The sequence below is a fragment of the Spinacia oleracea genome, chromosome 1 (assembly GCF_020520425.1).
Source record: "Spinacia oleracea cultivar Varoflay chromosome 1, BTI_SOV_V1, whole genome shotgun sequence".
Taxonomy (NCBI): Eukaryota; Viridiplantae; Streptophyta; class Magnoliopsida; order Caryophyllales; family Amaranthaceae; genus Spinacia; species Spinacia oleracea.
In genome coordinates this window covers 59,627,707-59,652,142 of record NC_079487.1, presented here as the reverse complement: position 1 = coordinate 59,652,142, position 24,436 = coordinate 59,627,707, and the positions used below count along the sequence as shown (strand labels likewise).

Genomic DNA, 24,436 nt, shown 5'->3' with positions numbered 1-24,436 from the left:
TGATTACCTGAGCGTTACCGTTATAGTCTCCTTTTACGGTGCGACGCTTGACAACGTCAAAGTAACCAGTTCTCAAACACGTAATCTCAAATCACTCAGGTATTGAGGATTAGTGTCTAATATTGTGATGAAATTTACTTATGACAGATTTTCATCTCTTACAGTAAAGTTTCATAGGTCTGTCCGATACTAATCTTCTCAAGTAAGTATCTATGCAAATGATTGCGACATTGTCATGTCCACATAGTTCAAGAAACAGAACTACTAGTCATCTTGCATTCTAGTCGTCTAGCGTTTTCTATGCGTCCACCTTTATAGAAAACTTCCGACCAGGGACCATTTTCAACTTTTGACATTCAAGCACTACTATAAAAATGGGTTGAGGAACCATTGGCAGGGCACCGCATAAGTCACTTATTAGGTTTCTTAGATAAAGGAACCAATTATCTTAGAAGTGTGGTTTCTTAGAAAAAATATAAGAAACCTCATACCTGAACTATATGGTTTCTTAGATACTCCCTCTATCCCAGAATAGTTTTTACACTCTCCTGGACACACAGTTTAATGCGATAAGTAGTAGTGTGGTTATCAATTATTATTTTATTGAAAAAGTAGATGTAATAGGAGTTAGTGGGGTATTTTTTTAATTGAATGAGAGAGGGTGTGGGGACAAAAAAGATTTAGTGGGAAGAGAGAGACAATATAATAATTGTGGGGTCATTCCTAATTTAGAAGTGTAACAACTAATCTGGGACGCACGAAAAAGGAAAGTGTAACAACTAATCTGGGACGGAGGGAGTAATATTATATTTAGAAAGAATCAAAGAAACCGGAGATCTTTCTAATCCAGTTTCTTACTCATATAATACATGTTATATAAAATTGTTAGTTTTATTTTTTTAATTTAATTATGTTGTAATTTTTTTCTTTTTGCCTTTTGGGTTGACTACTTATTTTCTTTTTTAAAAAAACAAAAAGTTTAGAAAATGTCGTGAGGGAACTGCACCCCAAAACCACGCATCTTCCCTAACATTTTCAAAGATATTTTCTCTTTCCTCTCACCATAGCTAATCGCCACTACCTCCTCTGTCCTCTCATCGCCCCCCCCCCCGGGCCCCCGTGCACCACAACGCAACCACTCTACCTCCTCTGTCCTGTAACTGTTCCGGCGCACAATCACCGACTTCTCTGTTCGTTGACCACTTATCTTCTACGCTAGTTGATTAAATTTTGGAAATTAGGGTTCGTGATTTGGGAATTAGGAGTTAGATCTAATACACACGGTAGGACACTAGCGCGGCGCACCAGCGACAACACTACTTGGTCGACTCGACCGCCGGCAATGGTGGTCAACGGAGCAAGGTTTGTTATTTTATTTTAGTAATATATTTTTCATTCAAAATTTCTAGTTAAATTGTATTTGAATAATTTTTGTACAATTATGGATTATGAATTATGTATTGTAATTTGGACTTCAAGTTGGAAAAATTGCAAATCGCAAAAAAACGGTTATTAATTTTGAATTGGAAAATCATCTCCAGAATTCAAGAAATTAGGATTAATAGAAGCAGAAATTGATAGGGATTTATAATTTGTATGATTTTTACCCCTTCGATCTCTCATCACTCACACCTCTTCGTTCTCTAAAATGCATTTTCCAGTTCCAAACAATTTCAGTTTTTCTTCCCCTGCCAATTTTCATATAACTATTGGAATTCATGAATCGAAATCATCTAGCCAACATTCAGTAGAACCAACAAAATAGAAATTTTGTAGTAAAAGTTTTAAACTTGGATCAAATTCAACAATTTTTGCAGCTGGTTTGGTAACATTAACGCTTTTACTTCTCAATTTCCATTATGTTTAAAGTTTTTCTCAATTTCATTGCAATCAATCATTTATATTATTGAATTTTGATTCTGGATTTTACTGTTGAATTTTCGAAACATCGTCAGGGAAAGTTTCTTTAATGAAACAATTATTGTTAGTTTCTCAATTGTCATTACAATTTTTATTTAATTCTTTTAGATACAGTGTTTTTCAAAGGTATGTGTAATTGCGGTTGTTTGTGATTTCTTGTGTAATTGGCATGGCTAATATTGTGTGTTTCTCAATTGTCATTACAGTTTTTGTGTAATTTTTTAGCCCAACCACGCACCTCTTTGCATCACCAGGATATCGTTGCTCCTACGTGGAAGTCGCCTGATAAATGAACAGAGTTTTAATTCGCTCACTCGCCTCTGGTAAGACTAGCAAGAGATTTGGGGATTTTCTTTCCTTTTTTATTGATTATTTTTTGGTAATTAATTTGTATGTTTGTTTGATTGTGCAGCTTCAACAAATAGATTTTTATTGGATTTTGATTTGGATTTTTGTTTGATTTTGATGTTTGGTTTATGCAGATGTTTACTCTGTCCGGTCTAGTCTGCCCCCATAATGCTCACAGTCACATAGTTCATCTACACTTGTAGAGCTCCAACCATTGAAGCCCCTTCCTCTTTTTTATATATATTTTTTTTTCATTTCTTGTGGTGGTAGTGGTGTGTAGTCTGCAATTAGGTAATGTGGTGGGTCGGGTTGGTTTATGTTCAGGTGGGGTGAAGTAAGGAGAGAGAAGATAGGGCGAGGAAGAGTAGTAAATTACTTCAAACAAAACAAAAATTATCAGTTGTTAAGTTTACAGGTAAACAAGACTGTTTTGAGAAGACTACCGCAATAGTTGGGATTATTCCAGATTAATGTTTAGTTGGGATTAAAATGGGAATATCACCCATAGTTGGGATTAGTGGTGTTAATTTTTCCTAAATTTTCACATGCAGTAAGGTTTGAATTTCCTATTCATCAGTCACACGTTTCACACAACAATGCAATTCATGGTTCTGGCCTGTTATTTTGTTAATATTATTTTCCTTTTCCGTTCTTTCCATTTTTTCATTATTATTACAGTTCACCGTCTGATGTATGTTGCTAGCCTTTTACTAAGTTTGTAGTTTTTACTTTTGTGTGGTCACTGCTTTTTAAGATTTTGTACATTAATGATATTACTTCAGGTTTTGGTTAATTCAGTAACTAATCTCTCACCTGAGCATAAATATAACATAATTAAGAAATTTCCCCCATTGCACTATTTCTCTCACCTGAGAAAACCTAATTGCACTATTTCTCTTTGAAATATGTAATGCGTCGAAAGAGTATGCTCAACCCCCCTTCACTTGCTTAGAGGTTAGCTGATAAAAATCTTTACTTAATTTTTTTCATTTATTTTAGTTTTGATAATTGGTGGCTGAACTTTATGATTTCATAATTGTGTTGGAGTATTCTTGTTCAAGTTGGTGAGCACCAACCTGAAAAATAAGCATGTAACAGCTACAGTAATATTAACATTAAAGAAGGTATCTACTTAATGCCACTAACATACTATTTCAAAGCCATCAGTTGCATACATGTTTTACTAATATGGTAACACAGAATTATGGGTCAATGAAGCAATCTCAGAGAAGTAATCATGTGGTGATAGATCCTACATTGCTGTAGCTTTCTGAAATTTTGTTACTGCCCATATGCTTCTTAATACGGAGTATGTTTTTAGAGTATTACCGTGTCTCCTCTTTTTTAAGGGAAATCTCATGTGGAGCTTACTAGATTAAGGTTCCTGATTGTAAATATTTACTGTAGTTGTTGCTAGTCCCTTGTGCAGTTTCTAACTATTTACCCTTATATGTTGCTACGTTCTTTTGATTAGAAAAAGGTCATAGCAAACAAATTTACCTTAACCTTTTGTTGTATCCGTTCCATAGGCTTTTGCCAAAAGATCTACCAATAATAAAGGAAAAAGGAAGGAACTATCACCCTATGATGCAGCAGCTTTGATCCAGTGGACCTTCAGGGCTTACCTTATTCGCAGATCTAAGGCCCTACGTGCCCTTCGAGAGCTTGCCGTTGCAAAAACCAAGTTGAAGGAACTCAGGGCATTGTTACATAACTTCTCCTACCGTAACCGTGTTTCCCGTGATGCTGAGGAGCGTCAGAAGTTCTCAGAGAAAATCATCGTTCTGCTCCTCACTGTGGATGCTATTGAGGTGAGAACTTGTTTTCACGGGCATAATATGCCTTTTAGCTTATGTGAATCCGCCTTCTATATGGCTGGTAAATTCGTCAATTCTGAATAGTTAAACTGAAACCAGTCAAAAATTTGAGCTTTGAAGGTGATTATATACCCAGAAACTGATCTTCAGGTAGAAAAACAGATTAATTTTTTAAACCAATTCGATACTAATCTGAAAATGTTAGGTTCTATAACAATTTTGTGCAGCAAATCCAAAATGTCAGTCTCCTGAATTTCCAATTTACAGGTCTACCTTGCATATATTATTATTTACTTATATTTAAGTTCCGTTCTATTAGACTACTTATTTTGTCCGAACTGATATTATCTGACCTTATTTTAACTTAATTGAACTTATCTAAACTTAAATAGACTTATTTTGTGTGAAATACACTTATTTGTGTGTGAAAATGTCTGAAAAAAACTAATTTTTTCTGAACTTATTTTTTTTTAACATATCTGAACATAACTGGACTATATCTGAACTTAACTGAATTTATCTGAACATAACTTAATTATATCTGAATTTATCTGAACTTATTTTGTCTGAAATAAGTCGAACAAAACATATAGTAAAGGGGTAAATAATCTTGGTATATTTGCAAATTATCAGGGAGTTGATCTGATGGTTCAAGCCGCAAAGAGATCAATGGTGGACGAACTGGAGGTAATGCTCGAGGTGGTGGAACGCCTGTACAACAGACTATTGCTCACTTTTTTTGGGAAATTTCATGTTTTTATTTGAGTAAACATGAATGTTATTATATTACTTATCGTGTTTTAGCTAGCGTGCCATCTTTAACTTGTGCGCATTCGTGATTTAAACTTGCAGGAGCATGGTGAGCTAAATGAAGAAGAAATGTAGATCTATGTCTTGTATATAGTAGTTTCCTCAAGTTCCTGCCACTTATTCTCAAGCGATGATTGACGAGAGACGGGATACTTACATGTTTTTTCAAGCAAAAACAAGTTATCAATGATCAGATTGATGAAGACGAAGGAAATGGTCTTATGTCTTGTTGATCATGAATAATCTTTGTAGCTAGTGCATATTATAACTTTCTAACAAATGTTTTGGGAATCTCGCACCAAGTTAATACATTTTAAGTAGTTTGGATTTGAACTTATGATTGAAGTTTGGAGAATATTATGTTACAATAGTTTTATTTAATTTATTTCTTTGGAAAACAAGAAGTTGGTACATTGGTCGGTTTAGAGAATTTTTATGCATATATATATAAAGAGTTGATGGATTATTATTATACCATTGAGCCAATTTGAATATTGGATGGAATCTAGTAGGTACCATTTAATTTGAAAATTTATTACATGCTAATAATTTATTGGTTGTAAGCCATTTAAAAGTTTATAAAAGATTTTTAAAAAATGAAAGAAACCAGATATTTAATAAATCTGGTTTTTGGACTGCAGACATACTACATGAGTATCAAAGAAACCGTAGATGTTTAAAATACAGTCTCTATAAAAAAACCAAAGGAAACGCACTTTGTAACAAAGTGGTTTCCTAGTTCAGTCAAAGAAACCGTGTATTTGATCATTTAGGTCTCTTATTCTTTGTATTTAAATTTACAGGAAATAATCTAAGAAACCAGTTTTCTATCAAAATTGGTTTCTTATATATATCAAAGAAACCAGGCGAAAACTTCGGTCTCTTATGCTAAGAGACCTACTACCTAGGCACCGTATAAAGTGAGGTTTCTTTGCCTTGTTTTACCCGATTTCTTAGGCCATTTTTGTAGTAGTGAAGTTCACTTGATAGACATTTCTTAGTCACAGGTCTGGTCCTGACAGTCTATCTTGAATATATTGTCAAATTGAAAGGACTCATCATTTAATACTAAACCAAGATTAAATGGAATATGAAAATACATTTCATATATGATAAATGTTCAACCCTAATGTTTTACAACCATGGGCCTCAAACCCATCTTTAAAACAATTAATGGAATTCAAAACTATGTTTGACTTCCAGTGCCACAATGTGAGTGTTGTATTTCACTTGTTGCATAGGTTTAGTTATCATGCTTTGCCAATCTTAATATCCTTTTCATCGAATTCCTTTCGAGATAGGATGATCTTTATCTTTTGAGTATGCAATCTTATTTTGTGATCTATTCTTTTTTGCTTCAAGAGTGGTTCTACGCATTTTGCAATGAAGAACCATCAAGCCAACAGACATGTGATCTACCCAAGTTCAGTGAAGAACTATTTAACATAAACAACTCTGTTTCATTGCTTCTTAGGCAATAATTACTTTTACTTCAACTGTATAGGTTGCTAGTGATGATTTGTTTGAATTTATTTATCCAAGCAGTTCACAGATATGTGAAAGAATCTCCATCTGTATCTCTAAACATATAAATTATGTTTAATTTCCCACGCAACAACTCATGGTCTTCAATCCATGTTGCCATTTCAAAACACGATGCTCTGTAGCTCGTCCTTGCCAATGGTTAACTCCAAAGGGATCTTTCTTGATCATTTGCCAGTGTTTATGCGCGTAGCATCAATATTTAGCATATCTTCATTTCCTTGAATCAAGAACTATTTCTAATGTACCTTTTCAAGTACCATAAGTTTTCTTGATCTCAATCTAGTTGATATTTACTTAGACCAATAGAGATTGGTATATGTTCGTCATGCCTAAAGCCATACGATACATTTTGGGCGATCCTCATATTATATCAAACATGATAAATTCTTTTGCAGAATTATTCTCAATTGAATTCTATGTAACTTTAGCTATCCAATTTCAGTAGATATTGAATCCAGCTAAACTCTTTGACATATAATATAGGTGAAGAATCTCATTAGATTTTTTGATGTTTAACTTAGTAAATGCTTATACATAGTTCAAACATTCATTACTTAGATTTATTCACATGGGTCGAATATCTCCAATGGAGTCTTTCATGTTTGATTTAGTAAATGCCATTACTTAATCCAAAACAATATTCTAAGATCTTTTGAGTATAGATCTTAATACCCAGTATGTACTAAGTTTCGCCTTGGTCCATCATTGATGAATAATTTCAAATCTAAGTCATTAGCATTTGAATGTTATTTCACAACAGAGAGATATGTGTGTGATACACATAGGACCAATTAAGTTTTACGTACTCCCACTAAACTTCTTATATATCTATAAGAATCATGTACATTTTATGAAACTAAAATACTTATTAGCTTCACTAAACTACAGTTCCAATTCCCAATTGCTTGCTTAAATCCATACCCGAATTTCATAAGCTAGCATTCATTGTAAGCATTATTTGGATCCACAAATCCTATGACACACCATGTACATAGTTTCTTCCAACATTTGATTGAGGAATTCGTTTTGTCATCCAATTTCCATATGTACCACTATGCAATCATTTCTTGATTTATAGACTTGAGCATTACGATTATGCATGAGGTTTCAACACAATCCACGCCATGAATTTTCTTGTAACCTTTAGCAACTAATCTAGCTTTGTGTGTGAACACAATTCCATGTTTGATGGTTTTTATCCTTAAAACCAATTTGCAACCAATAGATGTATACCATTCTTGCAAATCAACAAAATTTCATTTTTGTCATCAAAACATTGAGTATGTTTTATGGCCTCTAACCATTTAAAACATTTGAGTATATATATAGCCTCTAACCATTTTAGGGAATCTGGGTTTCGTCATAGCTTTCTTACAAGTCACAAACTCATTAATCTACATGATAATAGTTTGACTACAAGTTGTAGGTTTCTTCACTATCTAATAGAAGAATCTCATAGTTTTAGTGACCTGAACTCTATGCCTACTTGGGTATAGAATATCAAGCAATAGAATATCATCAGACACTTGAAAGTCCTTTGAATATTCTGTCCTCCTTGAAGCACTTGTAAAGTCTTCTAAGAGATGTATATTCTTTAAAGCCACTTCTAAAGTCCTTAAAAGAATAAGTGTTCGGATTTTCTGAAGAACTTCTAAAGCCTCTGGAATGTCCGTTTATGTTTGTTGTTCGCCTCGAATACTTTCGAGGTCTATTTTCTCCCACTTGTCATTTTGGAACCGAATCTCCGAAAGGACACCATTTCGAGCAAACAAACATTATGTTCTCAAAAACTCGTGGTAGAAAGAATACCCTTGTGTCTCATTTGAATAAATCACAATGAAACATATATCTATGCTTAGGCCTTAGTTTGTTGAATAACAAACACTAAGCTCTCACTGAGTTTAGCAACTCTTTAGATATATATAATTTTTCTTTTTTTGTGAAAAGATATTCTGAAATTACTTTTCAATAGCTTTGACGAATTTGGTTTAGCTTGGTGGTAGTTGAGCATTTTCTTTAGAAATTATGGGAAAAAACTTTATGATTCATCATTGATCGAATCAAGTAATAATTGACTTCGATCATTCCAATTTAGATAAACCATATCTTATGGAGCTAGATTGTGAAATTACAACACACAATCATTGATGATCATTCTTGGTATAAGTAATCATCAACATGATCTAACCTAGATCTTTATGATTTCTTGCCAAGTGGACATTTTTATACTTTTCTATGAATCTTTGAACTAGCCAAACAGATTCAAACATTCACTTTGAGTAAATAAATCCATATTCACTCAAAACCATGTGAAATAATAAAGTCATAAAATCTTTCTTTAGCTTTCAACTATATTGTCTAGGCGTTCTAACAATAGTTCATATCTTTTGTTACTTTCAACAAGTAAGACTAGATTGTCTTGAATTGATCTAGAAATCAATCTTCTTTCAAAAGTCCATCAAAAATAGAGCTTTTGAATGTTAACTTGTTGATATGGTCTAAGAAACCATTTCAAAGGTTAGTGGAACTCAGATCAAGAGATTGATTTGAACCTAGTAAAGTTCTTATTTTTAAAGAGTTGTTTGTTTTAATTAAGCATATTGACTCAACCCGTAAATGACCATTTCATCCAAATAAACAAACAAACATTGTTTTTGTTTTTCTTGATTTGAGTCTTTCTGTGTTTGAAAACAGAAATTTAGGTATGTTGATTATGGAACACAATAGACATTAAGTTCCAGCCTTGAAAGGACTTAAAACAAACTAGATGACCCTACAACTAATGTAGCAATGCCATGCTTCATTTCCCATTTGTAGGTCATTAGTGTAGTCTAGCTTCCATTGTTTGACTTATTACCGAAGTAAGAACCTCAAGTTGTATATGATACCAAGGAAGTTTGATTGCTAGGTCACTTCTCTTTAAACATAAACTTATAGGTAGAAACGGAATCGTAAATTCCTTTCATTTGTTCCTTGTTTTCCTATTTCCTGTACCTTTTTTATAGTCTTAATAATTGGCTTCTATAGTGTTGACTTTTATACTTTGTTAGATATGTCCAATGTCCCTCCAACAAAGTTCTTACCATTTTATTTATGTTGAATATTCTGTTTCAACTAGATGATCTTACTAGAATCTTCTAAAGTTCTCTAAGTATCGATCTATTCAAATGTCTAGGGACTAGATTCATTCGAGAATTAAATGGATAAAAGATATTAGGTTGTTAACCATTGGTAAAGCTGAGTGTTAAACTCAATTCTTTATGATCTCAAAACTACATTGTATTTTGAATTCACAAGCACCAATTGGTTTGCCATTGGACTTTGATATTAGAAAACAACCATAAAATTCGCTAAAATAAATGTACGTTTTAAATTGCTCATTTTCTCTCATTTCCGTGAATTGTTCTTGGATTCACTACCAATCGAGGAAATTTACTATTAATTACCTTTCTAAAAGGATTTACTGCAGTGAAAGATATTTAATTATAAACAATAATTAAAACATACATTGAAGCATGCAAAGTCTAAACATTTATCATGAGTAATAACTTGAAAATTAAAGCAATCATGCAATTTAAACAAGTCATTGGCATTTTATTCGAAATATTTAGTTCCGGCAGGTGTGAATAAAATGAATTCAAGATCCTTAAATCATTGAAGAATTAAGCACATTATGTATTTTAACTCAATTCTAAAATATTTTAGGTAAGCAAATCCTTTGCTAATAGTCTAGAAACTACTCTTGGTTGATAGGTATGTCTAGGGGTGTTAATGAGCCCAGCCGAGACCGAACTTAGGCATGCTCGGCTCAAGCTCGATACTTCCAACCGTAGGCTCGGCTCGAGCTCGAAGCTCGACGAGCCTTGGAAATTGAGCTCGAGCTCGGACTCGAAACTAAGCTCGGTTCGGCTCGAGCTCGAAGTTTCAAGCATGGAAAAAAAGCTCGTAACTTTAAAACTAGCTTAGTTAGAAGCTGGCTCTACATCAAATCAAACATTTGATTACTAGACCCAAATATACTCCGGCTACACTCCGGCCCAATTCAAAAACATAGGTTCAAAGCCAAAATAGATCCAAAGTATTAAACTTTGTAGGGCCCAAACATAATATTCGATGCACATATGACATATCTAGCCTCTTTACTAGGCATTTATTTTTATAACTGATTCTAGTAGGCTCTTATTTATTTTTGTCGATTTGGGAGAATGGAGCTTCCACAAAAAAATGTGGTATATGGCAAACTCATCAAGCAGGAACTCTCTCCCTTGCCTTTCTTTCGTTTACCTTTTCCCTTCTGAATAAGAATCAGTTATAACCCATTACCCATTGTTTTTAATCATCTCAACCAATGTAAACGCCCCTCCATACCCCACTGTGTTTATCTCAAGAATCTCAACCAACACAACTCTTACTTGAATTATTTGACGAGCTTCGAGTTGCCGAAAAACGAATTATGAGTGCACAACGATTAATTGGCGAGAGTTATAGGAAATTATATGTGGGATATGAGTGGATGATGGATTGAAATTTTGTGTGGGATATGAGTGGATGATGATGATAAGAAAGAAAAATGCAATGACGAAGAGTTGAACTCTGATGAGGAAATGGTTTGATGTACTTTTAGTTTTTTTGGTTTTATTATCATTAAAAGTTGGTAAATCAAAAAGCCCATTTCAAAGGAAAATCCAAATGCACCAAATAAATAATGATTGTTGTAATATGAGTTTAATTTATATGCATCTCAATCTTTCATTTTGTTGTAATCAACCAATGTGGGACTCAAAACTAGTCTCAACTAGTAAAAATTATTACTCTTAAAAACTCAACTCGAGCTTGTTCACGAGCTTTCGAGCCAAGCCTAGGATAGCTTAAGCTTAACTCGTTAAGATCTCGAGCCGAATCCGAGCTCGAGCCGAGCTTTGACCGAGATTTAGCGAGCCGGGCATCGAATAGTTCACGAGCAGGCTCAGCTCATTAACACCCCTAGGTACGTCTAAGAACTTATTAGGTAAACCTATCCCGTTTCCACGACATAAAAGGACTCCTTACTTATATAGTTGAGTTTTACCAAAACTAACATGTACTCTCAATTATTTGTGTACCTTACCCCTTTAGAATCAACAAGTAACACCTTTCTTTGGCGAAAAACTATTACTTAGATTGATGTAAAGGTTATCCAAGTAAGCGTTATTTTGGAATACAACAAAATAAGCTTTTAATAGCGTTTTTTTCAATGAAAGACAGCGCTTTTAAAGCGCTGTTAATTAGCAGCGCTGTTAAAAGAATGACAGCGCTTTTAAAAAGCGCTGTCATTATTACCTCATTTAGCAGCATTCAATATATAAGCGCTATTAAAGGTTCAGTATGGCGGGAAATTTTATGATTAATTAATAGCGTGTAACTAAAAAGCGCTGTTGTTTAAGTGCATTTTTAATTTTTTGTCGGGCTCTTTTTAATTTTAATTTTTAATTATTAAATACCTGTAATAAAATATAAAAATATTTTAGAGCCTACACAAAGTAATCAAATTGAATATATATAAGATCCAACTTCATGTCTATCATATCAAATAAACATCTCGTTGTCTCGTGCATAACTTAAAATCATAAATGCCTAAATACACAGTAGAATAAAAACACACTAGAAAACAGAAAGATGTATCCTTGTCATATAGTACTTCTTTTAATTTCAAACCAATAAAATAAAATTAAAACGTTCTAGAGAAATTCTAGTCGAAAAACATAATTAATACATCACAATATTCACACGAGAAGAACATGACGCGTCCATTAAGCTCTGACTTCATCAATTTGTCCTTGATCGTAATTCGGAATATTGCAATCAAGAAAGTACTACAAAATGAGAAAATTAACATAATTAGTGACAATGCATATAATAATGTCTAGGCTTAATCGAACAAAGAAAAATACATACATCTTCAAATATTCGAGTTTGCTTATGGTCGATGACCTCTTTCATGTATCTCATGACATAATATCCAGAATCCATGACATTCTTTTGCCGAGGACATTACACAGGCAAAATATCAATTACTTTTGAATACTTTAAAAAACAAATAAAAATTGCAATAAACATAAATCATAGGACATACTTGTATCTGTATCCACTTGGTGCTCATTTTAATTTTCTTCAAAAATCCTTTTTCAGTTCGAAAACCAAAAAGTGCTCTGCAAACAAACTCAATATATATTATACATCTATACAGAGACTTAGTTCCAGTGCCAGAAATGGGAGTTTAGCTCAACTAGAAGTTGCGTCGTCTGCACACTGTAAGATAACATATATTATACATCTATACTTCAGTGTTGAATCAGAGTATATAATCTGAGCTCAGCTAGAAGTTTTGTCTGCAGAATTGGATAAAGAATTCAATCATTGTAATCAGTAAAGAACGCCATCATCTACAGGGGGTAAACCACCTAATGCATTGCCTACTAATGAACAACACAGAATTCCTGGTGCACAGGTTGTACCTCCTGCATTGCCTACTAATGAACAACAGAGAATTCATATGAGAAAAGAAATGAACTGAAGGAGTGTGTATTTCTCTCTGAAGTTTTCTCTTAAATTAAAAACAAGTCACTTAAAGTCATACTTCATTCGGAAGAACTTAAACCCTATTGTATTTTCTATTGTGGTATGAAAAAGAAAAGATTGGCTAATGTTGAAGTTAATTTTATCTGCAATTCGTTATATATAGTGAATGATTTGTATAAGCCGGTCTAATCAGATTTAAGTTCAGTTCAGTAATGTGTTGTTTAGGGTTTAGGGGGAGGTTATGATATATCAACTTTGTTTAGTCCCGCATGCTGATATTTCTTAGTAGTAGCATGCTGATTCTTCTAGTAATTCACAAGGTCCCATTTCTATCAATGACAAACTTTGACAAAACATTTTATTATCAATGACAAGGGTACAAAGTTACCAGTTCTATCAATGTGTAATCCGAAAAGAACGCCATTTTAGTTTAGTAAAGTTTGTTGTAAGTTCAGTTCAGTAAAGTTTGTTGTTTGACAAAACATTTTACTATCAATGACATAGAACTAGTATAGCTCTTCATATATCCCTTCCGCTCGATCCCTTTCCATCCATCCTTATACACACGCTAGCTTCTTTTAGCTTTTTGTTTATTATTAACTCCATAATTAGCTACCTCTAGCCTCTTCTAGTTTCTCTTTTTATCTTTTTCTTTTATTTTTTTGTTCTCACTTAGATTACACTTTGTTTTATTTTTAATTTTTATATTTGGGGCCTGGTGGTACTTTATGATAATCATATTCATATATATACCAAGTACGTCCAAATAAGAATAAGTTGATCAGCAAGATTGATCAGAAACAGAAAGAATAAGTGCAATCAATTATGAGAGGACCTAGCATCAGGGACCATATGAATATAATGGTTAAGGATCCGAAAGAGAAAAGTAGCAAGTGCAATACCAATAATACTAGTATGATTAAGAACATTCCTCTGAAAATGAGGAAAGGGTTATGATCACCTGAAGAAGACGACAAACTTATGAATTACACGTTGAGGAATGGGCAAGGTTGTTGGAGTGACATTGCTAGGAATGCTGGCCTCCAAAGATGCGGTAAGAGCTGCCACCTTCGCTGGATTAATTATCTCCGCCCTGACCTTAAGCGAGGCGCCTTTTCCATTCAAGAGGAACACCTTATTCTCCACCTTCATTCCCTCCTTGGAAACAGGTACCCCCATCTTCTATCTTCTATGTTATATCTTATACAGTACGTAGTATTAATCACCCGAACGACAATAGGAGACTGATAACCCTTGTGAGGAATTTAGTTTACCAAAGAAGCTCAAGATTTTATGTGAACAGGTAAGTAGCACATGAATACTGAAACAAAGACTCAGTTCTTACTTCCAACTATATTTAGAAGTGACAAAAATCCTATAAATCCCAAGTTTAAGAGTTCTGTCATTAGTAAATCATCCTCTCTGAAACATGAAATAGTTGGAAACTAAGTTGGTAACTTCCAAAACTTTTATGAATTACAGGACGTGAATTTGACATTTGCAGGATGTTATGGTTTTAAGGAGACACTCTACGTAGAGTCTCCGATCTTAGAGTCATGCACTTGAGCTTATTAGGTTGTACTACTCTTAAGGAGCTTATTAGGTTGTACTGCTCTTAAGGAGCTTATTAGGTTGTAAAATAGATCTTCCCCCCTGGTCCCCTCAAAAATGGCGTATAGTAGAGATTTTATAAGACCTAAATATTAAAAAAGTTACTATAGAACAATGTAAGTGATATTTCATTCAACCGTATTCTAATAGAAGCCTGTACCATAGAAACTAAAGAGGATCATTAGCAAGTTTTCCCAGAGACCTAGACACTGGTTAAGATTCTTTAGGAACACTTGAGATCATACATAGCCCACATAAACACATTGGACCAGGGATTCAATGCCCTGTTTTTCAGAAAATGAGTGAATATTGAACTTTCAGAAAGTATACAAATTTGTAAACTTAACCAATGCCGATTACGGATGACTTCTGAAACATGGTTTTGGAAAACTGAATTTCCTGAACAGTAAGACTAGCACTAATGAATCCACTACTACGCAGTCATTTTACCTCATCAAACCGAACTAGAGTTACAAATAAACGTATATTTGCTTCAGTCAGTGTATCTTTGCATTTGTCCAGTGCTTCATACAGTTTGTCAACAACCTAGGAAATTGAATCATAAACAGGCATCATTAGAAGTCTGCAGGACACCTGGTTGCAACACCGGAACAACAAAACATAATGGACCACAAATTCAAATTCAAAAAAGTATTGACTTGATCATATGGTTCTTGCTTTGTGGCAAACTCACATCTGTAAACACCTTTGTTTATTCTATCATATATCTATTCGTTAACTTCATCAGTTTGAGTTTGTAAGTAATGAGGATAAAGGTCTAAACCCCCATTCTCTGCTATATCATTGAACTCAGAGTTTAACATGCGAACTCATTGCTCACAATTGTCTGAAGTTTCTTGTCCCACATAACCCGTAGAAAACTAATTTGTAGATCAAACCACATAGTAAAGAAACCCACTGATACATACAAGACGAGGGACCTAATTAGTACAAGGAACCACTAGAGACCACAAATTTGGGAATTATATCCCAAAATTATCAGCAATGCAGGCAATTAGGAAGTATAAAATAATTTTTTTAATCAAATATAGGATTTAATTAAAATCATAATCAAATTCACAGCTCCCATAAAAACGCTATTTTACAAGATTATTAATGTATTATACCATCATTCTTGTATACAATATAGGTGCTGTTATAATACATTTACAATATACCATTCATCCATTCATTTATCAATGAATGGCCCACATAGCAAGTTAGTAGAAAAATTATGCATCACATAAACATTTGCATCAACTAATCAAGGTTCCAACAATCTACAAATTATTCAACCTTATTAGTTCTAATCTAGTTGTCTTAACCTTAAAGGAATAAAGACCTAATCAAGAGTTTGATGACTAAAAGCTCCCACTAAAACCAAGAATTTACATGCTTTACAAATTTTAAACATAAAATTGTATTTCCTAGTCCAACCGGAAACTTACAAATTTAATTAAAATTTAAAGCTCACATAAAACAATTTTAAATCCCTTTATATTATTTTCAGTTGATTAAAATTAATTAATTATAATTTTACCAAGGTTTTAATTTTATTAAAATAATTAGTATAAAATAATTTATAATATTTAAATTAATCAAAATTAAATTCCGAGAAAAATTAAAATTACAAAATTTAATTAAAATTGACGCTCAATCGAAAATTAAACGAACGACCCAACGTGTCAAGGCAAGGCCGTAGGCCGAAGCCCACGCCTCGCCCAAGCAAGCCACACCGCAACACCCATGGGCCGCGTGCACAAGTGCAGCACCCATGGCCTGCTTGTCGCTGGTCGAGTGATGCATCACAACGAGCAACGCAACAGCCAGCGTTGTGCATGCTGCTGTGCGCTGGGCAGGGGGCTTGGTGCAGCGACACGCGAGCTCCCTTGCTCGTTGTGCTGCTGGCCTGCCTCTTGCCTTGCGCTTGACGCTCGTCGCCATGCTCGATCACTCGCACATCACACACCACACAGGCCCATGCCCGCGCGCGCATGCTCGTTGCCTAGTACCGCATGGGCGACGAGCTCCCTTGCTCGTCGTCGCATGCCCGCACTATGCAACACCCCGTAAGGGTAACACTTAACTTCTATTGTTTCGTGCGTGCAAGTTTGTGAACGATTTATAACAATAAAAAACTTTTATATTTAAATTTAACGACAAATTAATAATCCATATTAATTTCACTAAATTTAGGCGAAAAATCGAAAATTTATTATTGAAATTAATTTCCGATTACATATTTTCTTAGGGTTTAAAATCTAGGTCATAATTAAAATTTTAAAATTTTCAATTTTAACAAATTTTATGGTGGTTTTTAATCATAGGATCCTAATTAAATTATCAATTAATTATGAAATTCAAAACAAAATCTAAATTATTTGGAATTCAACGAATTAATTATAATTACATTAGGTTGTATTAATTAACAAAATTAGACCTTAAAATTGTTAAACATATACAGTAGGTCAATCATAGATTCAAGATTTACATACAAGATTCGCAAATATTTAATTTAACATCATAAAAATTACTAAGTTTGCATTCGACAAACTAAAACCTCCGAAAAGTCATAGTTAGGCTTCGAATTTGGGAATTCTGGGTTCGACGTCAAATCTTTGATTTTTGTCAAAATTTTAAAACGTCATTTACATGCGAAATTCACTATAAAAACATAAGATTTCGACCATTATTGACAAAACTGCTGAAAAATCCTGTGAACATATAATCAAATAATCGCACGAATTTGCAATCAATTACATCCACGAAATTAATCACCCATTTAATTCATTGCAAATTTATAAAATTTAATCCATGTTAACTATAATTGATTATGAAATTAATTAGAGGTTTGTGACACTACTACAAAAATACCTTTGCGAGTCGCCTCTAAATTGCCTTTAGTGTCGCCCATGGGGAGACTCTGAAGCTAGGGACTCTAAAAGTATTTAGTGTTTTGGTGTCCCCGAAGTTTTTAAATTTGATTAATCATGCTTAATTATTTTTATTTAGCTTAAAATCGTTTTAAATATTAGTTTCGAACTTTATTTTAATTAACGAAGTTTTATTTCGCTTGAATTTTTAATATTATTACACGATTTATTAATTTTCAGATTCTATGATTAAATTTCAAATTTACGAGCTTAAATTATTCCGTGATTTATTTCGGATTTTTAATAATTTCGAAACGTTCTTATTTTATCCGGAAACTAAATTTATTTTTCGTTAAACGATATTTTTATAAAGAATTATTTCAAAACTTGATTTTAATTTAACATTTCTATTTTTTATTTCTGAAAATTTCAACAATTTCTGAATTTTTGCCTAATATTGTGAAATTACGAAAATACCCCTCAAGAACAAAAATTCCATTTTTGCTCTCTTCCCTTGCTCTCCACGTACAAAACAGGAAGTCAATACTTCCTTCCTTCCCTCAAATTCAGTCCAAATACAGATCCTTGGACCCCAAGCTATGCATCTTCTCCTTCACACTTCTTGGTTTTAAAATCAGACATCCAATTTCCATTTTGTTTCCCAACCCAAAATCAATTCACAAACTGAAACTCTCATTCCCTTGTGTTCTCTGATTCGAGCCACCGTGACCACCACCAACAACAACTGACCACCATCATTACCCGCCACTCCCTACCACCCTATCATCACCACTACTGTCGCCTAACACCACCTCAAACTCCTCTCTTTTCCTTCGACCAAAATCGGCCCGCAGTGCCGCGTTTCCCCACCCCCTTTTCGTTTCTCTTCCGCGCCACCCAGTGCTGCACCACCACTCCGCAACCACCTCCGATGCCTCCCCAACCCATCCCCATCCACAATGACCGTGAACCACCCCTTCCCCGCCCAAAATTGACCGGAAAACACCCCATCCCCTGTAATTCCCCTGTTTTGCACGACCTCATTCTCCCCTCCCTTGTTGTTTCTCCGCCGCGGAACAACCACCACCACCGTCTCCTCTGGCGCGGGTTCGCGGTGCTGCGCCTCCCAGCCCAGCCACCTTATTCCTCCCCCATCTCTCTCTTCCCCTTCGTCCCTCCCCTGTTTCGCACCCCTCTCTCTTTTGGTCGAATCCCAGGAAACCAAAAACCCAATTACGTGACCTTCTTTTATTGCTTTAGTAAACCCAAATCACAAGCTGGCCCAACTCTAGATCTTTGGGCTTTGGGTAAGACATATGAATTTTCAGATTTTCAATTAATCCATATTTATGAATTTTGTTTTCGATATAATTATTCACTAATAAATCGTTATTATTTTTCAGGTTTAATTACTGATTTTACTAAAATAAATTACTAGCTGGAATTTACAAAAAAATGGAACTTAAGTTTTATTTTCATGAAAATCGGCTTATGAAATATAAAATATATTTCGATTTAAATTTTCGTTTAATAATAATATTTTCATTAAAATTCAAAATTACACTTTTTGTTAAAATTCGTTAATTATAAATTCATTACTTATAAAATTTATTATTTATAAAATATTAATTTTAGATTATTAACCGTTGTATTAGTAATTCAATAATTTAATATTTTGAAAGAAATTGGACTCGGGGCTCAGGAAGAACGATCCATCAGACGTGAAGTATAAAAACTACGGTTGAGGTAACGGTTATTGCTAGTACCCGCAATCCCTTCGAAATGTATCTATGAATGATGTTATGAATGATTGATGTTTTATAATGATGTTTTATGATTTGCGGGATTACAAGTATGATTTGATTGAATTGTTTTACGATAATGCAGCTTTATGCAAAGTACTGATTTAATGAATTATTATTCCTGAAAGAAATGATTTTATGAAATAACGAGATTTAATGATTTTATTGAACTATCCTGAATGAATGAGTTTTTCCTGATTAATGTCCCATTAAAAGAAATGTAAACATGATAAATGAAAGTGTAAGAACTGGTCAAGTTCCCCTGTTATGGAGCCCAGGCTCCCCCTGATAAGAAGCACTGGCTTCCCCTGATATGAAACCAAGGTTCCCCCTGATAAGAAGCACTGGCTTCCCCTGATATGGAACCAAGGTTCCCCCTGATAAGAAGCATTTGCTTCCCCTGTTATGGAGCACTGGCTCCCCCTGTTATGAAGCACTGGTTCCCCTGTTCGTAGGAGACGTCCTACCATGTTTTCCTGTAAAGTCCTGACGACCTTAAAAAGGAAAAAGGTTAAAGAATGATTTTCCTGAAATGATGTTCATGAAATGATGTTCCTGAAATGATATTCCTGAAATAATGTTCCTGAAATGAGATTAATGAAATGATGTTCCTGAAATGATATTTCTGAAATGATGCTTCTGAAATGATGATTTATTAAATGTTTTACTATATTCTATTCTCCCTGTTTATTAAATAAAATGAATTGAAATGATGTTACGATGCTAGGGTAACTCGTAACTGAGTCTTCGGCTCACCGTTTTGTTTTCTGTTTTAGGTATCGCTGGGAACGATGGAAACGAGTAGTGGCGAGGATTTCACTATAGCTATGTTCACCTAAGTTATTGTTAAGTTGTAACAAGTTTAAGTAAAGATTTTTGATTAAGTTACATACTTTTCGTAAGGAATTAAAAAGGATTGTTATGTTAATTTTGGAGTTTAATAGCTTATGATTGATAGTTGCCTGGTAATTCCCAAAAGGGAGTTACGGCAGGTAATGTCCCGACCGAATTAAGATGTTTCCGCTACTAAGTATGCTTAATTAAGTGAATTAGAGGTCGGGGTGTTACAGTTTGGTATTCAGAGCCAAGGTTCTGGACCATAAGTGCTAAACCTTACGGGTTTTGCACGTTATAGAATTCAATAGGCTTTAAGCAAAGAATTTTTAAGGAATAAGTTAAAAAGAATATGTTAAAATCATGTTAAGTTAAAATGAAATGAGTGTGAGTGTAGGAACGGGCTAAAAAGGGATTATTTTCCTGTTGTTTATGTTTCCTAATCGAGTATATTATGCAGAATGTCGACTATCGAGCCTGCTAACGATATTAACGATGGAGCTCACAACGAGCACAACGTCCATGTCAACGATGACACTATCTACGAGGATGTTGCCCACGATGATCCCTATGACGATCAACCTATCGAAGATCACAAAGAAAGGATGGAACGATTAGAAACCGTTAGCACGATGTTAGCTGAATTAATCAAAGATTCTCAGAAAAAGAAATCGACGAATGCGAACGAAAATGCGTCAATGTTCAAGAAGTTTTCATCCCTGAACCGACCATCTTATGATGGCAAGCCCGACCCTGTTGAATTCGAGGATTGGATTAACCGCATAGATCAGTTGTTTGAAACCTTGCAATGTCCTAAGGAATGGAGAGTCGATTTCGCCGTGTTTTACTTAACGGGTCAAGCAAGTTTATGGTGGAAAGTTAATAAGGAAAGGAAGAATGAGCCTAGATTTGGTTGGACCGAACTGCAAAAGTTATTAAAAGACAAGTTTTATCCACCATCCCTGAGGAAACAAAAGGAAGACGAGTTTTTGCACTTGCAACAAGGAACAATGAGCGTTATGGAATATGCAAACAAGTTCATGGAATTGTCAAGATTTGCACCGGAGCTGGTATCGACAGAACAATCTAGGATGAACCATTTTGAGCGAGGTCTTCATTTGAAGTACCAAGATAGGTTGGCTACTCAAAGGTTTACTTCCTATCAAGATATGGTTGATATTGCAGTTAATGTTGAACGAGTTGTATTACTTCGAGAAGCGCAAAACGTTGGTGATAAAAGGAAGAATGATAATCAAAACCATGGAGGAGCTAAAAGGCCAAACCAAGGAAACCATAATTATAGAAGAGACCAAGGTTATAATGATAGAGCAGCTCGTAGTGTATGGTGTGCTAAGTGTGGAAAGAGAAACCATAATGAAAGTGAATGTCGTGCATGAACGAAGACGTGTTATCGATGTGGAGGAAAAGATCATTTTGTCAGGGACTGCCCTAAACCACCTCCCACAGATACTGGAAGAGCAACCTCGACCAATCATGAACGAAACAACAACAATTCTAGGGTTAATCATGATCCACCACGACCACCAATATCTGGAAAAGCTTACATGATGAGAGCTGATAAGGAAGAAGAAGATGACGCCAACGCTGATACTATTTCAATTTAGTTCTTATGTACGTTTGAACCTAAGTTTCCTGTTTTAGATTTGAATCATGTCATAGATATTTTGTCAAGGACGTGTTATGAAATGTTTAAGAATCATTGGTGTCCTCAAGGAAGTAAAGTTTATGAAAGAATTAATAAAAGCATGATTTTGTGGATATGAACTGTTTTAAGGAACTTTTATGTTTATGAATTATTTAAGGTTGATTGTTAGAGTATCGAAAGAGCATGAGTTTGTATTTAAGAGTACAAAAGAGTATGAGTTTATATTTCATAAATGGAAAATCATCACTTAACTCAAGGTTATTAAAGGCTTAAAGCGTTTAAGCTATAATTTATGGGTTATTTTTCCGCACCCTTCATAATGATTGTTTGTGGTTGTAAGTACCTAAGTGTATTTTCATATATGTTAAGGAAGCTAAGCTAGAATCTTAAAAAGTGATGCAAAAAATATTATGTGATCGAGACCAAACATGATTTATGGTGAAAATATGAAATTAAGGTTACATATGGAGTTCTGAGGATTATACCAAAGGAAGTAATCAGGAATTAGTCAGTTAGTAAGGTTGATGGTGTTTTCAGTATACCTTTCCGCATCATTTATAGAGATTGTTTTTTAAAGAATGCTTGATTATCTCCATAAAGAAAGCTAAGCGAGAGAATTAAGGTTTTGCAAAATGTTAGGTGGAAAACATGATTTATGGTGATCGAAAAGATGAAACTAAGTTTGCATAAAGTTTTGGGGATCTTACAATGTAAGTTATCGAGAATTAGTCTGTCTATGAGGTTGACGATATCAATGAATGTTATGAAGTTCGAAAAGAAATATGATTGAGGAATGAAATGGAGTTAAGAAAAGAAATCGACGAAATGACATGTCTGTAAAACCAGGTAGTCTGAACTAAGTTTCTGGAAGCTAGATTGTTTATGATAAAGGCATGCTTGATGGCTTAGCATTATCCGCCAAATCCGAGGTTTTGTAGACTTAAAATACTAAGGATATAGCGAAGTCGTATATTTACGATGTATTTCCTGTCACGTGAATGGACTCGAATCCCTGCAACGAACGTAGTCAACAAAGTCGTTTGACGCAGAAGAAAAGATCGAAGATCGAAATCAAAACGAATCAAATAACGAAAGTCAACGACAAGATTCCTGCAACAAAGAGGCCAATAGAAAATGAAAGCAAAATTTCTCTAATTACTCGCCCATGAACGATATGGTGTATGAAGGACTATGTTTTATATGAATGATTATATTATGGTCAACCATGCTCGTGTGTTAGATCAAATGATTATGAATGTTATGCTTGTGTTGAATATGGAATTTTCAATTTATGAACTATGTCTATATGATATGGATTATGTTTATGCTGACATGATTATATTGGTAATCTAATTGTTATACATGGAAGTCGTCTCCGATGGAAGTTCTCCTGAGCTCAGAGTATGAGATTGATATAATAAACGACTTTTACAAAAAAAATTTGAGTATTGCAATTGGTAGTTAAATATTTATTTTCATTATATATACATATATTTTCAGAATTATAATTTCGCATTAAAAGTTACTATTTTTGGTAGAAAATATTTTCAAACAAGATATCACAAAGTAAAATGGGAGCCTAGTCTAAGCTAACAATTTGCCCCTTTTATGTTCTTTGCTCCTCGATCCTATTTTATGAAGTAAAGTGGAGATACGAAAGACGATGGCGGAATGTAATTGACCTTAATGACGATTAAGGATCAATATAATTTTGCCCCTTTTGTATTCTTTACTCTTCGATTCTAGGTTTCGAGTTGAAGCGGAGTTCTAAAAGATGATGGCGGAATGAAGGCTAGACATTGTCATAATTGAAATTGTGAGATCTTGGTTTTAAATAAAACATTATATTTTTATTCGAGCGTTTTCAATTTTCAACAATCATTTTATAAATCTAATTTTCAAGTTTCGAGGACAAAACATTTTCTAAGGGGGTAAGAGTGTAATACCCCGAAGTTTTTAAATTTGATTAATCATGCTTAATTATTTTTATTTAGCTTAAAATTGTTTTAAATATTAATTTCGAACTTTATTTTAATTAACGAAGTTTTATTTCGCTTGAACTTTTAATATTATTACACGATTTATTAATTTTCAGATTCTATGATTAAATTTCAAATTTACGAGCTTAAGCTACTTTTTAAAAATCTAAATTATTCAGTGATTTATTTCGGATTTTTAATAATTTCGAAACGTTCTTATTTTATTCGGAAACTAAATTTGTTTTCGCTAAACAATATTTTTATAAAGAATTATTTCAAAACTTGATTTTAATTTAACATTTCTATTTTTTATTTCTGAAAATTTTAACAATTTCTGAATTTTTGCCTAATATTGTGAAATTATGAAAATACCCCTCAAGAGCAAAAAATGGATATTCCCTTGCTCTCCACGTACAAAATAGGAAGTCAACACTTCCTTCCTTCCCTCAAATTCAGTCCAAATACAGATCCTTGGACCCCAAGCTATGCATCTTCTCCTTCACACTTCTTGGTTTTAAAATCAGACATCCAATTTCCGTTTTGTTTCCCATCCCAAAATCAATTCACAAACTGAAACTCTCATTCCCTTGTGTTCTCTGATTTGAGCCACCGTGACCACCACCGACAACAACCACTGACCACCATCATTACCCGCCACTGCCTACCACCCTAT

The 24,436-nt window shown here is 34.0% G+C and overlaps 1 protein-coding gene and 1 long non-coding RNA gene across 2 annotated transcripts; both read left to right on the top strand.

The window, feature by feature from the left end:
* The first annotated feature begins 989 nt into the window (after positions 1-989).
* LOC110804705 (uncharacterized) lies at positions 990-5,367 on the top strand. The gene is made up of 5 exons (XR_002537802.2): positions 990-1,362; positions 2,127-2,243; positions 3,798-4,079; positions 4,719-4,772; positions 4,938-5,367. It is a non-coding gene; the product is annotated as an uncharacterized lncRNA (long non-coding RNA).
* A 15,761-nt stretch (positions 5,368-21,128) lies between these two features.
* Positions 21,129-21,515, top strand: LOC110804712 (uncharacterized). The gene has a single exon (XM_022010320.1). It carries the CDS (start codon positions 21,129-21,131, stop codon positions 21,513-21,515), a length of 387 nt encoding a protein of 128 aa, XP_021866012.1.
* The last annotated feature ends 2,921 nt before the right edge of the window (positions 21,516-24,436 follow it).

Coding starts and splice junctions, on each gene's coding strand:
- LOC110804712 (XM_022010320.1), top strand. CDS start 21,129: ATGAGCGTTATGGAATATGCAAACAAGTTCATGGAATTGTCAAGATTT.